This window comes from Hyla sarda, chromosome 5 (genome assembly GCF_029499605.1).
Source record: "Hyla sarda isolate aHylSar1 chromosome 5, aHylSar1.hap1, whole genome shotgun sequence".
Classification (NCBI taxonomy): Eukaryota; Metazoa; Chordata; class Amphibia; order Anura; family Hylidae; genus Hyla; species Hyla sarda.
In genome coordinates this window covers 190912403-190928212 of record NC_079193.1, presented here as the reverse complement: position 1 = coordinate 190928212, position 15810 = coordinate 190912403, and the positions used below count along the sequence as shown (strand labels likewise).

Here is a 15810-nt window from a genome sequence, read left to right as displayed (position 1 = left end):
TCCAGCTCTCCCAGATTCAAAGTGTAGGATAACACTTTACATTTAATGGTTATGCATTAAAAGAACAAAATCAACATAACGTAAACAAAATAAAAAAAAAAAACGTCAACACGTTTCAAGCTAAAAACATAGCCCTTAATCATGACAATGTGTACAGGGCAAGTGCCCATTTATATGAGAGAATGAGCAAACCAGCAGAGAATTGACCCGAAAGGAACCGCCCCTAATGGCATCAATTAACCTTAGATATAACGGAACAATGCAATAACGGGGTAAAGCGGTTACAAACGGTTTCAAATAGTTGAAGTTACAAACTGTTACAAACGGGACATAACAGACTGCAATCCAAACGGTGGTACAACTGATCATAAGTGCAAAATGACTGGCATCAGCAATAGAAGTACTATGAAGTATAATGTCAATAGAAGTATAATGTCAATATGTGCAAGTAGCGGGTACGTAATTGTAGTAAACCCATAATGATAAAAAGCAATGGAAAACTTATAATAGATGTATAAATACAGTAAATAATAATTATTACAAAACCGCATACTATGAACATATATCAATAAAGTGGTGATCACCAGTTTTGGATCACTAAGAGCCCAATGTCAAAATATAACTGTGCTAGAATATCTAACACAACTCCTGATTATCAGACCCACGGTAATAGCAGTAAGTTTATACCAATTATTCTATCCTATGGTCTTTTCACGTTTCCAGGAAAGGTAGTTTGCTTTTATACTCTAACAGCTATCTAAAAGTGTCTGCAGCTCTCAGTGTCGAATACAGCTGACAGGTTCCTTTTAAAATGACAGGGGTATTTCATTTTTTTTTTTTTAAATATGCTCAGCCTGGAAGAAAACATGTATTTAACTTCCTCACTTCCGCTGCTGCATTTGCTGTGATTGGGGCTGCCATGTGCACTGTACCATCATGAGATGAGGCAGGACACTGGTACAGCTGCTGATTGGTTAAGCAGGTAGTACATGCGCCAACCCCAAAGACAGCAAGCGCTGGGCAACAGGACTAGCTTTGGGAGAACAGCAGTGACATTGGGATATATAGTTTTGTAAGAAATGTTCCAAAATAACTTGTCCTTAATTCATGTAAATCTCTGCTCATTTTGAGCTGCATAGTCATGTGGGCAGTACTATTCAGTAATTGACAGCTTTCTCTATAAACATATTTATACACAGATAGCCCTCAGTCACTGAATAGGACTGCCCACAAGACTACTAAGCCCAGAATGAGCAGAGATATACATAAATAAAGGACAAGCTATCCTGGAATTTTTCTGACAAAACTATATACAGTGGGGATCAAAAGTTTGGGCACCCCAGGTAAAAATTTGTATTAATGTGCATAAAGAAGCCAAGGAAAGATGGAAAAATCTCCAAAAGGCATCAAATTAAAGATTAGACATTCTTATAATATGTCAACAAAAGTAAGATTTTATTTCCATCATTTACACTTTCAAAATAACAGAAAACAAAAAAAATGGCGTCTGCAAAAGTTTGGGCACCCTGCAGAATTTATAGCATGCACTGCCCCCTTTGCAAATCTGAGACCTGCCAGTGTCATGGATTGTTCTCAATCATCATCTGGGAAGACCAGGTGATGTCAATCTCAAAGGTTATAAATGCCCAGACTCATCTGACCTTGCCCAACAATCAGCACCATGGGTTCTTCTAAGCAGTTGTTTAGAAATCTGAAACTGAAAATAGTTGACGCTCACAAAGCTGGAGAAGGCTATAGGAAGAGAGCAAAACGTTTTCAGATGTCAATATCCTCTGTTCGGAATGTAATTAATAAATGGCGGTCATCAGGAACAGTGGAAGTTAAAGCAAGATCTGGAAGAAAAATATCAGACAGAACAACTCGCAGGATTGTGAGAGATGCAATTCAAAACCCACGTTTGACTGCACAATCTCTCCAGAAAGATCTGGCAGACACTGGAGTTGTGGTACACTATTCCACTATAAAGAGATACTTGTACAAATATGGTCTTCATGGAAGAGTCATCAGAAGAAAACCTCTTCTACGTCCTCACCACAAAAATCAGCATTTGAACTTTGCAAATGAACATATAGACAAGCCTCATGCATTTTGCAAACAAGTTCTGTGGATCGATGAGGTTAAAATTGAACTTTTTGGCCAGAATGAGCAAAGGTACGATTGGAGAAGAAGGGGAACAAAATTTAATGAAAAGAACCTCTGTCCAACTGTTAAGCATGGGGGTGGATCAATCATGCTTTGGGGTTGTATTGCAGCCAGTGGCACAGGGAACATCTCACGAGTAGAAGTAAAAATGGATTCAATAAAATTTCAGCAAATTTTGGGTGCTAACTTGATGCCATCTGTAAAAAAGCTGAAGTTAAAGAGAGGATGGCTTCTACAAATGGATAATGATCCTAAACACACCTCTAAATCCACGGTTAATTACATCAAGAGGCGTAAACTGAAGGTTTTCCCATGGCCTTCACAATCTCCTGACCTCAACATAATCGAAACATAATATACCTTAAAAGAGCAGTGCGTGACAGACAGCCCAGAAATCTCAAAGAACTGGAAGACTTTTGTAAGGAAGAATGGGCAAAGATACCTCAAACAAGAATTGAAAGACTCTTGGCTGGCTACAAAAAGCATTTACAAGCTGTGATACTTGCCAAAGGGGGCCGTACAAGATATTAACTCTGCAGGGTGCCCAAACTTTTGCAGACGCCATTTTTGTTTTCTGTTATTTTGAAAGTGTAAACTTTTGTTGACATATAAGAATGTCTAATCTGTAATTTGATGCCTTTTGGAGATTTTTCCATCTTTCATTGGCTTCTTTATGCACATTAATACAATTTTTTACCTGGGGTGCCCAAACTTTTGATCCCCACTGTATATCAATCTATGCAGCTTCTTCTGCTCTATAACACAGTGCCTACAGATTGGATTGCATTGATTCAATGTCACAAACTCCCTTTAAAGAAAAATAAATCTCAGAATAATCCTTTAATAGTCACATTTTAGCTACTGTTGAAAATATATTGACTGCTATAATCACTACTTTTACAAGTACAATTCTTTTGTGGCTGTTTGTGGCATGTACAAGACCCTTAGCTCACCGCAGGAAATCTAGACAGCTGATGACAGCATGATGGTGCTGCTCTAACCCAATGTCTTTCTGCTTGTAAAGGTTAATATGCAGGTAATATCTGTGTATTTTAGGGAAATGATGACTATTTGGTTTACCTCTAACAAAACAACAGTACCTGCACATGGAGTGGTAATTACCGCACCTAAACCATCACTTGAGGGAGATTACCTAATACTGTAGTATTAGGCTAAGTTTCCGCTTGGTTTTTTTCTGGCAGTTTTTGGATATCTGCCACTGCAGTTTTTGAGCCAAAGCCAGAAGTGTATTCAAAAGGAATAGGACATATAAAGGAAGGACTTACACTTCTCCTCCCTTATGGATCCACTTCTGACTTTGGCTCAAAAACTGCAGTGGCAGTATTCCAAAAACTGCCAGAAAAAAAACGTGGAAACCTAGCCTTATTGTGGTTAGTGCAGAATAGTATGCACTATCCTCTAAGTTCAGAATGTTTCTCTGTGTAGTTCTGGGCTATTTGTTGATTTATAAAACACAGTACACTTACTGGATTTGGCTTTCATCAACAGGCTCACAAATAACTGCAATCCAAGCTCCAGTTTCTGCAGAACTGGCTTCAGCTTGCTGTACATTTTCTGTCCAATTTCATTGCATTTTAATAATGGACACAAGAAGGCACACACCACTGCATATAAAACATAAAAGGTATTTTTCAATGATGTTCTGGATCTTTTCAAAATCAGTTTTCATTCCCTAACAGCAAGCAACGATCTTGAAAAACATACAAACTAACTAAATTAAAAACTTTTTGTACACAATAATGTAGACTTACACAGGAAATCCCTCTAACATTTAACAGATAAAAACATCCCTCTTGCATATCATAAAATAAATATGGTATATACAGTCATGGCCGTAAATGTTGGCACCCCTGAATTTTTTCAAGAAAATGAAGTATTTCTCACAGAAAAGGATTGCAGTGACACATATTTTGCTATACGCATGTTTATTCCCTTTGTGTGTATTGGAACTAAACCAAAAAAGGGAGGAAAAAAAGCTAATTGGACATAATGTCACATCAAACTACAAAAATGGCACCCTTTCAAAATTGTGGAAAAATAAGATTGTTTCAAGCATGTGATGCTCCTTTAAACTCACCTGGGGCAAGTAACAGGTGTGGGCAATATAAAAATCACCTGAAAGCAAATAAAAAGGAGAGAAGTTCAATGAGTCTTGTGTGTCTGTGTGTGCCATACTAAGCATGGACAACAGAAAGAGGAGAAGAGAACTGTCTGAGGACTTGAGGACCAAAATTGTGGAAACATATCAACAATCTCAAGGTTAAAAGTCCATCACCAGAGATCTTGATTTGCCTTTGTCCACAGTGTGCAACATTATCAATACGTTTGCAACCCATGGCACTGTAGCTAATCTCCCTGGGCGTGGACAGAAGAGAAAAATGTATGAAAGGTGTCAACGCAGGATAGTCTGGATGGTGGATAAGCAGCCCCAAACAAGTTCCAAAGATATTCAAGCTCTCCTGCAGGCTCAGGGAGCATCAGTGTCAGCGTAAACTATCTGTCAACATTTAAATGAAATGAAACGCTATGGCAGGAGACCCAGGAGGGCCCCACTGCTAACAAAGATACATAAAAAAGCAAGACTACATTTTGCCAAAATGAACTTGAGTAGGCCAAAATTCTTCTGGGAAAACATCTTGTGGACAGATAAGACCAAGATAGCGCTTTTTGGTAAAGCAGATTATTCTGCTGTTTACCGAAAATGGAATGAGGCCTACAAAGAAAAGAACACAGTACCTACAGTGAAATATGGTGGAGGTTCAATGATGTTTTGGGGCTGTTTTGCTGCCTCTGGCACTGGGTGCCTTGAATGTGTGCACGGCATCATGAAATATGAGGATTACCAATGGATTTTGGGTCGCACTGTACAGCCCACTGTCAGAAAGCTGAGTCTGCGTCCGAGATCTTGGGTCTTTCAGCAGGACAATGACCCCAAACAAACATCAAAAAGCCCCCAGAAATGGATATCAACAAAGCACTGGAGAGTTCTGAAGTGGCCAGCAATGAGTCCAGATCTAAATCCCATTGAAGACCTGTGGAGTGTCCTTAAAATTTTTGTTGGGAAAAGCCGCCCTTCCAATAAGAGAGACCTGGAGCTGTATGCAAAGAAAGAGTGGTCCAACATTCTGGCGTAAGAAGTGAGAGGTGTAAGAAGCTTATTGATGGTTATAGGAAGCGACTGATTTCAGTTATTTTTTCCAAAGGGTGTACAACCACTTAAGATAAGGGTGCCAATAATTTTGTCCAGTTGGAGCTTGGTGTGACATTATGTCCAATTTGTTTGTTTTTTACTCCCTTTTTTGGTTTAGTTCCAATATACACAAAGGGAATAAACATGTGTACAGCAAAACATGTGTTACTGCAATCCTTTTCTGTGAGGAATACTTCATTTTCTAGAAAAATTTCAGGGGTGCCAACATTTACGGCCATGGCTGTAAAATACTTCAATGAGAACCTGTTCCAATGCAGAGTTCCATCAATGCCATTATTACAAAATTTGATTTAGTAAAGAAAAGGGAGGAGGCAGCAGCAAATGTATCTGGATCACAATATTACAAATGGTGACCTTGTTACTACATTGTCATACAAACATGTACTAAATAGCTCTATAGTATTCAATATGCAGGCTACTTATGTGCATACTGTAGATACTTACATATGAAATAGGAGAGGACAACTCCAGGAATGTAGCTTCCCAATAGAATGAAAAATGTGCATACACTGCAGACCAAGAGGCAAAACTGCAAAAATACAAACAAGATATGACTATGATAAAGGTTATCTTGTTACCACATAAGGCTGGGATCACACCTCAATTGTGCCTTCTGTGGCATGTATACATTGGCAAACTGTCAAAATGGGAGCATGGACAGGACAGGCACAGGCCCCTAATGACCCGAATGTAAAGTTTCACTCTTTAGTCTGAATACAAGAGAAATATAGGAGGAAACAGATTTATTTATTTTTTTTCCTGGATGACAACCACCAATTAGAATTTCCCTTTTTTTTTTGCGTGAAATTTCCACGCAAATTACGCACAAAAACGTGTTTTGACCCAAAATTTTTTTTACATTGCGGTTAAAAAAAAAATTACATTGCGTATGAACTAGGGATCGACCGATTATCGGTATGGCCGATATTATCGGCCGATAATCACGATTTTGGGCATTATCAGTATCGGCAATTACCTTGCCGATAAGCCCATAATGTCCCGTCCCCCGCACCGCCCCCACCGCACCGCGACCGCCCCCGACCCACCGCACCGCGACCGCCCCCCCGACCCACCGCACCGCGTCGCACCCCCCACCGTAGTGCTGGGCGGTATACCGGTATGGATTTTTGCCCATACCGCTATACCGGTCGGGCCCCTCCCCCACCCTCCGAGTCAATAAAAAAAATTAAACTTACCCGTAATGGGGGTGGTCCGGGCCATCCTTCCTTCCTGTAGTGTCCGACGGCATTCCGGGTGGAGGGTGAACCGGTCCGGGCTGTCCTTCTCCGGGGGTGCTCTTCTCCACTCCGGGCAGGCTCCGGCCTAGTACGCTGCATAGACGCAGCTACGCCGTGTCGTCAGGTGCGTCGCTGCGCACGGGCGTCACTGCGCAGCGGTGTCTATGCAGTGTACTAGGCCAGAGCCTGCCCGGAGTCGAGAAGATGACCCCCGGAGAAGAAGGACAGCCCGGACCGGTTCACCCTCCCCCTGGAATGCCGCCGGACGCTACAGGAAGGAAGGATGGCCCGGACCACCCTGACAGGTAGGGGGAGAGAAGCGGGTGGTGGCGGCGGCCTATGGCCCCGCAAAAGCCACTGCAGTGCATTGATTTAAAGCGCCCACTTTAAATCAATGATCTGCAGCGGTGTCGAGGGGGGATAAATAGCCGATAACTTATACCGGAATATGGTTATAAGTTATCGGCTATCGGCCCTAACCTCCACCGATTATCAGTATCGGTATCGGCCCTAAAAAAACGATATCGGTCAATCCCTAGTATGAACATGTTCATTCTTCATGCGGAACGGATTTCTGCATCAGAATTTCGCATGCAGAAATTCCTCAGTGTAAACCAAGGAGCGGAATTCGATTCAAATCAATGGGGTTTGGCACTGCTGAATGACTTGGAGAGGAATAAGCGAGCGGAATTAGTCATGGAAATTCCTCTCCAATCCCTCATTGTGAACATACCCTAAATGCTTAAATTGTCAATAAACTTGTTCCCATATGATGGTCAATATAACATTTATTAGAATATCAATTTACTTTATTTACCAAAAATTACGCTTAAGTGCAGGCAACTAATGCAGAAGAGACACAAACAGGGATTACAGGGGAGGGAACTAAACAGTTTTTTTTTCTTTATTTTACAGATTTCAATATTATTTTTTGTTTAACTTTTATGTTCGTTGGTCCTTTAACTGTACACAGCATACATTCTGTACATGTCCCAAACTAATAAGATCACTAAGTGGATAATATATGAAGCTACTTTTCTCTGCTGATATAAGCTGACTCATCAGCGTGCTCACCTTATAATTACAACTATTACATACATTTGTTTAGTCATGCAGTGCGCTACATTACTATGAACTATGTAAGTGTTAAAGGGGTACTCCGACATCAGGTAAAATAAAGCTAACAATGCTGCAGAAGCATACAGTATTCCTTACCTGTCTGCCCTAGATCTGAAACCACCAAAAAATAAATAAAAAAATCTATTTGTTAGTTAGAAACGCTATCTCCTGGTTGAGCAGTTGCTCAGTACTACAATTCCCAGAATGTAATGCTTTCCCTCATCTCTTCACTACAGTTCTCCCACTTTGCCTACTCCTTTTCCACAGCACTCCTATCAGTTTCCCACCCAGAGCTGCTGCAGAACATTGCTCTACAGAGCAGGACAGTCTGATTATTCCCTACCTGCCTGTGGCACTGTTCAAGGCACGAGGCATCATTCTGTATACACACTTTGGGGGAGATTTATCAAAACCTGTCCAGAGGAAAAGATTCTGAGTTGCCCATAGCAACCAATCAGATCGCTTCTTTCATTTTTGAAAAAAGACCTCTGAAAAATGAAAGAAGTGATCTGATTGGTTGGTATGGGCAACTCAGCAACTTTTACTCTCGGACAGGTTTTGATAAATCTCCCCTTTATTCTTTCTAAAATGTCTCAATAAAGATAAATATGTTTGTGACAGAAAGATGGTCATATATACGCTGGAGGGGCTGACCTTAGAGACAAGATTCAGCCTAGCCTGCTGAGAGGGCAAAGGAAGATTTACCATTTCAGGAGGGAGGGAGGAGCTGGAGAGCAGAGACAACATCACACTTACAATAAAATAACTACACAACTTCTTGTTAGGGGTATTTCAAGCAAAATAATGCTGAAGCCAGTACAATTTGTGAAAACAATAAAGTATAGTACAGTGGAGTCAAAAAATATTTAGTCAGCCACCAATTGTGCAAGTTCTCCCACTTAAAAAGATGAGAGAGGCCTGTAATTTCCATCATAGGTATACCTCAACTATGAGAAACATAATGAGAAAAAGAAAATCCATAAATCACATTGTCTGATTTTTAAAGAATGTATTTGCAAATTTTGGGGTAAAATAAGTATTTGGTCAATAACAAAAGTTCATCTCAGTACTTTGTTATATACCCTTTGTTGGCAATGACAGAGGTCAAACATTTTTTGTAAGTATTCACAAGGTTTTCACAAACTGTTACTGGTATTTTGGCCCATTCCTCCAGGCAGATCTCCTCTAGAGCAGTGATGTTTTGGGGCTTTTGCTGGGCAACACAGACTTTCAACTCCCTCCAAAGGTTTTCTTTGGGGTTGAGATCTGGAGACTGGCTATGCCACTCCAGGACCTTGAAATGCTTCTTACAAAGCCACTCCTTTGTTGCCCAGGCGGTGTGTTTGGTATCATTGTCATGCTGAAAGACCCAGCCACGTTTCATCTTCAATACCCTTGCTGATGGAAGGAAGTTTCCACTCAAAATCAAAATCTTCCGATTCATTTTTTCCTTTACAAAGATCAGTCGTCCTGGTCCCTTAGCAGAAAAACAGACCCAAAGCATGATGTTTCCACCCCCATGCATCACAGTAGGTATGGTGTTCTTTGGATGCAACTTACCATTCTTTCTCCTCCAAACACGACGAGTTGTGTTTTTACCAAAAAGTTCTACTTTGGTTTCATCTGACCATATGACATTTTCCAAATACTCTTCTGGGTCATCCAAATGCTCTCTAGCAAACTTCAGACGGGCCCGGACATGTACTGGCTTAAGCAGGGAGACAAGTCTGGCACTGCATGATTTGAGTCCCTGGCGGCGTAGTGTATTACTGATGGTAGCCTTTGTTACTTTGGTCCCAGCTCTCTGCAGGTCCCCCATGTGTGGTTCTTGGATTTTTGCTCACCGTTCTTGTGAACATTTTGACACCACGGGTTGAGATTTTGCGTAGAGCCCCAGATTGAGAGAGATTATCAGTGGTCTTGTATGTCTTCCATTTTCTAATAGTTGCTCCCACAGTTGATTTCTTCACACCAAGCTGCTTGCCTATTGCAGATTCAGTCTTCCCAGCTTGGTGCTCATGTTTCTGGTGTCCTTTGACAGCTCTTTGGTCTTGGCCATAGTGGAGTTTGGAGTGTGACTGTTTGAGGTTGTGGACAGGTGTCTTTTATACTGATAACAAGTTCAAACAGGTACCATTAATACAGGAAATGAGTGGACGACCGAGGAGAATCTTAAAGAATTTATTACAGGTCTGTGAGAGCCAAAAATCTTGCTTGTTTGTAGGTGACCAAATACTTATTTTCCACCATAATTTTCAAATAAATTCTTTAGAAATCAGAAAATTTGATTTTATGGATTTTTTTCTCATTATGTCTCTCATGGTTGAGGTATAACTATGATGAAAATTACAGGCCTCTTTCATCTTTTTAAGTGGGAGAACTTGCACAGTTGGTGGCTGACTGTTACGCCGAGCGCTCCGGGTCCCCGTTCCTCCCCGGAGCGCCCGCCTCATCTTCGTTGTTGCAGCGCCCCGGTCAGATCCACTGACCGGGTGCGCTGCGGTCCCGCCTTCAGCCGGGATGCGATTCGCGATGCGGATAGCGCCCGCTCGCGATGCGCACCCCGGCCCCCGTACCTGACTCGCTCTCCCTCGGTCCTGTCCCGGCGCGCGCGGCCCCGCTCCCTAGGGCGCGCGCGCGCCGGGTCTCTGCGATTTAAAGGGCCAGTGCACCAATGATGGTGCCTGGTCCAATCTTCCCAATTAGCTTAATTGGTAATCACCTGTGCACTTCCCTATATTACCTCACTTCCCTTGCACTCCCTTGCCGGATCTTGTTGCACTTGTGCCTAGTGAAAGCGTTCCCTTGTCTGTTCCTAGTCCGTGTTCCTGACCTCCTGCCGTTGCCCCTGACTACGATCCTTGCCGCCTGCCCCCGACCTTCTGCTACGTCCGACCTTGCTACTGCCTACTCCCTTGTACCTCGCCTATCTTCAGCATCTTCAGCAGCCAGAGAGGTGAGCCGTTGCTAGTGGATACGACCTGGTCACTACCGCCGCAGCAAGACCATCCCGCTTTGCGGCGGGCTCTGGTGAAAACCTGTAGTGGCTTAGAACCGGTCCACTAGCGCGGTCCTCGCCATCCCTCTCTGGCACAGAGGATCCACTACCTGCCAGCCGGCATCGTGACAGTAGATCCGGCCATGGATCCCGCTGAAGTTCCTCTGCCAGTTGTCGCTGACCTCCCTACGCTGGTCGCCCAGCAAGCTCGTCAGATCGCCCAGCAGTCGCAACAGATAGCGCAACGAGATCAACAGCTGGCATACTTGACCTCCGAGGCACTGCGTATTCAGTCACAGATACAGCAGCTGCAGCCGCAGATACAGCAACAGCTCCAGCTGCAACTACCATCTCCTCCGCCGGCTCCTGCAACTCCTCCGCAGCAACCGGTCCTTCCTAACCCCTGCTTGTCCCTGCCGGACAAATTTGGCGTAAAGATCGCCCAACGAGATCAACAGCTGGCATACTTGATCTCCGAGACACAGCGTCTTCAGTCACAGTTACAGCAGCTGCTGCCGCAGATACAGCAACTTCAGTCACAGCAGCTGCTGCCGCAGATACAGCAACTTCAGTCACAGCTACAGCTGCAACAACCATCTCCTCCGCCGGCTCCTGCAACTCCTCCGCAGCAACCAGCCGTTCTTAACCCCTGCTTGTCCCTGCCGGACAAGTTTGATGGGGACCGCAGTGATTCTGCCACAGCCACAGTCCAGTCCTTCTTCGCTGAGGTCCGTGGTGTCTTCGAGGAGCCTGCCCGAGCTTCTTCTGCCGAGATTGCCCTGCTGAACCTGGAACAGGGTGTTTCTTCCGTTGGCGAGTACGCCATTCAGTTCCGTGCTCTTGCTTACGAGTTGTCCTGGAATAGTGAGGTTCTCTGCGCGACCTTTAAAAAAGGCCTATCCAGCAACATTAGGGATGTTCTGGCCGCACGAGAGACTCCTGCTGACCTACATGAACTCATTCGTCTTGCCACTCGCATTGACATGCGTTCTTCCGGATGGCGTCTGGAGCTCCGCCTGGATATGGACTTTGTTCGCACGAGGCGTTTTTTCTCCCCGGCTCCTCTCTCCTCTGGTCCTCTGCGATCCGTTCCTGTGCTTCCCGCCGCGGAGGCTATGCAGGTTGACCGGTCTCGCTTGACACCTCTAGAGAGGACGCGACGCCGCATGGAGATTCTTTGCCTGTGCTGTGCCGGTACCGAACACTTCCTGAAGGATTGTCCTATCCGTCCTCCCTGCCTGGAAAGACGTACGCTGACTCCGCACGGGGGTGACACAGTTCTTGATGTCAACTCTGCTTCTCCACGCCTTACTGTGCCTGTGCGGATATCTGCCTCTACCTTCTCCTTCTCTACTATGCTCTTCTTGGACTCCGGATCTGCAGGAAAATTTTTTTTGGCCTCTCTCATCAACAGGTTCTACGTTCCTGTGACCAGTCTCGCCAGACCCCTCTACATCTATTGTTTTTACAATAAAAGATTGGACTGTCTCGTACGTTTCCACACAGAACCCCTCCTAATTTGCATCGGACCTCATCACGGAAAAATTGAGTTTGTTTTCCTCAGGTTCTTTGGCCCCAAGAAGAGGGGGAGACCCAAGGGGGGGGGTACTGTTACGCCGAGCGCTCCGGGTCCCCGTTCCTCCCCGGAGCGCCCGCCTCATCTTCGTTGTTGCAGCGCCCCGGTCAGATCCACTGACCGGGTGCGCTGCGGTCCCGCCTTCAGCCGGGATGCGATTCGCGATGCGGATAGCGCCCGCTCGCGATGCGCACCCCGGCCCCCGTACCTGACTCGCTCTCCCTCGGTCCTGTCCCGGCGCGCGCGGCCCCGCTCCCTAGGGCGCGCGCGCGCCGGGTCTCTGCGATTTAAAGGGCCAGTGCACCAATGATGGTGCCTGGTCCAATCTTCCCAATTAGCTTAATTGGTAATCACCTGTGCACTTCCCTATATTACCTCACTTCCCTTGCACTCCCTTGCCGGATCTTGTTGCACTTGTGCCTAGTGAAAGCGTTCCCTTGTCTGTTCCTAGTCCGTGTTCCTGACCTCCTGCCGTTGCCCCTGACTACGATCCTTGCCGCCTGCCCCCGACCTTCTGCTACGTCCGACCTTGCTACTGCCTACTCCCTTGTACCTCGCCTATCTTCAGCATCTTCAGCAGCCAGAGAGGTGAGCCGTTGCTAGTGGATACGACCTGGTCACTACCGCCGCAGCAAGACCATCCCGCTTTGCGGCGGGCTCTGGTGAAAACCTGTAGTGGCTTAGAACCGGTCCACTAGCGCGGTCCTCGCCATCCCTCTCTGGCACAGAGGATCCACTACCTGCCAGCCGGCATCGTGACACTGACTAAATATTATATGTCAGAATATATCTTGGAGTGATAGTTTCATTTAGATACATTTTTCTGATACTAGAGTACCCCTTTAATGCGAATGGTATGATGGAATGCTTAACAAATATGGCAGACTGTGCCTCAGTCCACCATGTACAATGGAAAGGGCTGTGCTAATAAAATAATTGTTCACAGAGATTAAATAAATTGTATATTACTACATGTGCAGGTTCATCAACCTTCCAATGTAGTTAATGCCTCAACCAAGATCCATTTCTTACTCTAAAGTGATATTACAGTGACAAGATTGCATTTATGACCAACAATACCATTAAAAACAACAACATTCATGTGGTTGCTTTAATGGTATATTTTATGTCCTGACTGTAACATCAAATTATCAGTCTGACTCCAGTTTTATGGCTAATAAACATGCTAGTAAATGATAGGCATGTAACTCAGAGGTGATATCCACCCAAAGCCATTTATAAAGAAAGACACATGGTTCTCCAATGGAGCTCACAACCCCCACGTTTGTCCTCTACTGACTTGCTCATAATCTTAAGGTTATTCTGTGCTAGTTTATTCAAGGTATGAAAATCGTAGGGCTCAGGACACTGAAAAGTATCATATTCCATCCTGTCATCTGTAAGGATGAATACGGGAGTTGTTATTATAGGATTCATCAGAATATACCCCATTGGTATACCCTATTTTCTCAAATGAACATGAAGTCAAAACAGATACTATTCATACCTTGCCTGGATTTTGCTGTTTAAAATGAGACAATTCATGTAGAAATACTGTGTAGCTTGACCAGGATTCTGCAATGCACTGGCTGAGTCGAGGTTTGCATTCTGAATTAGCACTGATCACCTCCCACCTAAGAAAAATAAATCGACAGATTAAAAATAATCTAATTATTAAAGCACACGAACAAATTAATAATACATAAATAAATAATACATTTATCATAGTGATACATATATGTACATCCTCTGGCACAAATTATGGATCACTAGCTTTTTACTTCATAGGAAAAACACAAGACAATGTTTGTTTAACAGCTGAACATTATGGCTTCATGAAACATATTGTTACGCCGAGCGCTCTGGGTCCCTGCTCCTCCCCAGAGCGCTCGCGGCGTTCTCCTCTCTGCAGCGCCCCCGTCAGACCCGCTGACCGGGAGTGCTGCACTGTCACTGCCGGCGGGGATGCTATCCGTGTAGCGGGACGCGCCCGCCCGTGGGTCGCATCCCAATCTACTCACCTGTCCCGTTCCCCGGCTGTCACGTCCCGGCGCGCGCGGCCCTGCTCTCTAGGGCGCGCATGCGCCGGCTCTCTAAGATTTAAAGGGCCAGTGCACCACTAATTGGTGCCTGGTCCAATCAGTGTTAATTAGCTTCCCTGCTCCTTGTGTATAAAAACCCACTTCCCCTTCCTGTCCTGGCCGGATCTTGTTGCCTTGTGCCTAGTGAAAGCATTTTGTGAGAGCCTTTACCAGTGTTTCCAGACCTTCTGCCGTTGCCCTTGACTACGAACCTTGCCGCCTGCCCTGACCTTCTGCTACGTCCGACCTCGCCTCTGTCTAGTCCTCCTGTACCACGCCAGTCTCAGCAGTCAGTGAGGTTGAGCCACTACCAGTGGACACGACCTGGTTGCTACCGCCGCAGCAAGACCATCCCGCTTTTCGGCGGGCTCTGGTGAAAACCAGTAGCAACTTAGAACCAGTAGCAACTTAGAACGGTCCACGCCAATCCCTCTCTGACACAGAGGATCCACCACCAGTGTCCTCGCTGCATACCAGTCCAGATCCTGACACATATTTTGTCATATTGCTTTCTAGATCCAGATGACTTTTGTTGCTCCTCTGCAGGCTTTTCTGAAACCTGAATTCTTTAAGGTCTGGGCTTTATTTATGATAAACAATATTCTGCATGAGGCTGGCTCCAACTCTCTCAAAGAGCTGGGACAAATCAGCTTTACAGAATGGGGACTGGACATTGGCCATTTTTTTCAATTTCCCCCATAAATATTTATTCATATTGCAACCTGGATTGTTTACGGACTATGGGGGACATTTAACAAAGCATTTAGTAGGTTTTTTTTTGCTTCAAACTGTCGCAAAAAAGTCGCACGTGCGACTTCGCTCTTTTTTCTGCGACTTTTTGCATGTTCAGTGTTCTAAGCAAAAAAATTAAAATCTTGCTTACCAAAGCAAAAAGTGATTTTTGACTTGCAGTGGTCAGAGATTTATCAAGTGCGAAAGTCGCAAAAAAGTCGTATTGCATGAAAAAACCTACTAAATTTACTCCAGCTCAGACATGGAGCAGAAAAAGCCACTACCAAAGCAAAAAAAGAAAACTTAAGTGAAAGAAATTTATCAACAAGCTGAAACCAGTTGATAAATAAGTCGCACAGAAGCAAAAAAAAAAAAAATAACTAAAAAAAGGAACACATAAGCAAACATTGATAAATGTCTCCCTATGATATTAAATGTATAAGTCGTCCTTAGCACTCTTTGCTTCAAAATTGTCCAACATTTTTTTGTATTGACTTGTAATGACTTCCATCTCCCTGGTTGCTTATATGCCATGCAACCTCATATCAAAAAGAAGTGAGGGAAAGTGACAGTAGGTGACAGTAGGTGTCATCTTTATATGTTTTATTAGAACACCAATGCACCAGCCAAAAGTTGCAGCATCATCTCCATGGCCAATGCCGACTGTTGAT

The 15810-nt window shown here is 44.3% G+C and overlaps 1 protein-coding gene across 3 annotated transcripts in view; it reads right to left on the bottom strand.

The window, feature by feature from the left end:
- The window catches only part of RETREG1 (reticulophagy regulator 1), a 173222-nt gene that overhangs the window by 22711 nt on the left and 134701 nt on the right, over positions 1-15810 (bottom strand). For all 3 annotated transcript variants that reach the window (XM_056520939.1, XM_056520940.1, XM_056520941.1), the window contains 3 exons: positions 13834-13960; positions 5840-5924; positions 3651-3788 (listed from right to left, as the gene is read on the bottom strand). In XM_056520939.1, the coding sequence (XP_056376914.1) occupies positions 3651-3788; positions 5840-5924; positions 13834-13960 (350 nt within the window). The remainder of the gene's footprint in view (positions 1-3650; positions 3789-5839; positions 5925-13833; positions 13961-15810) is intronic.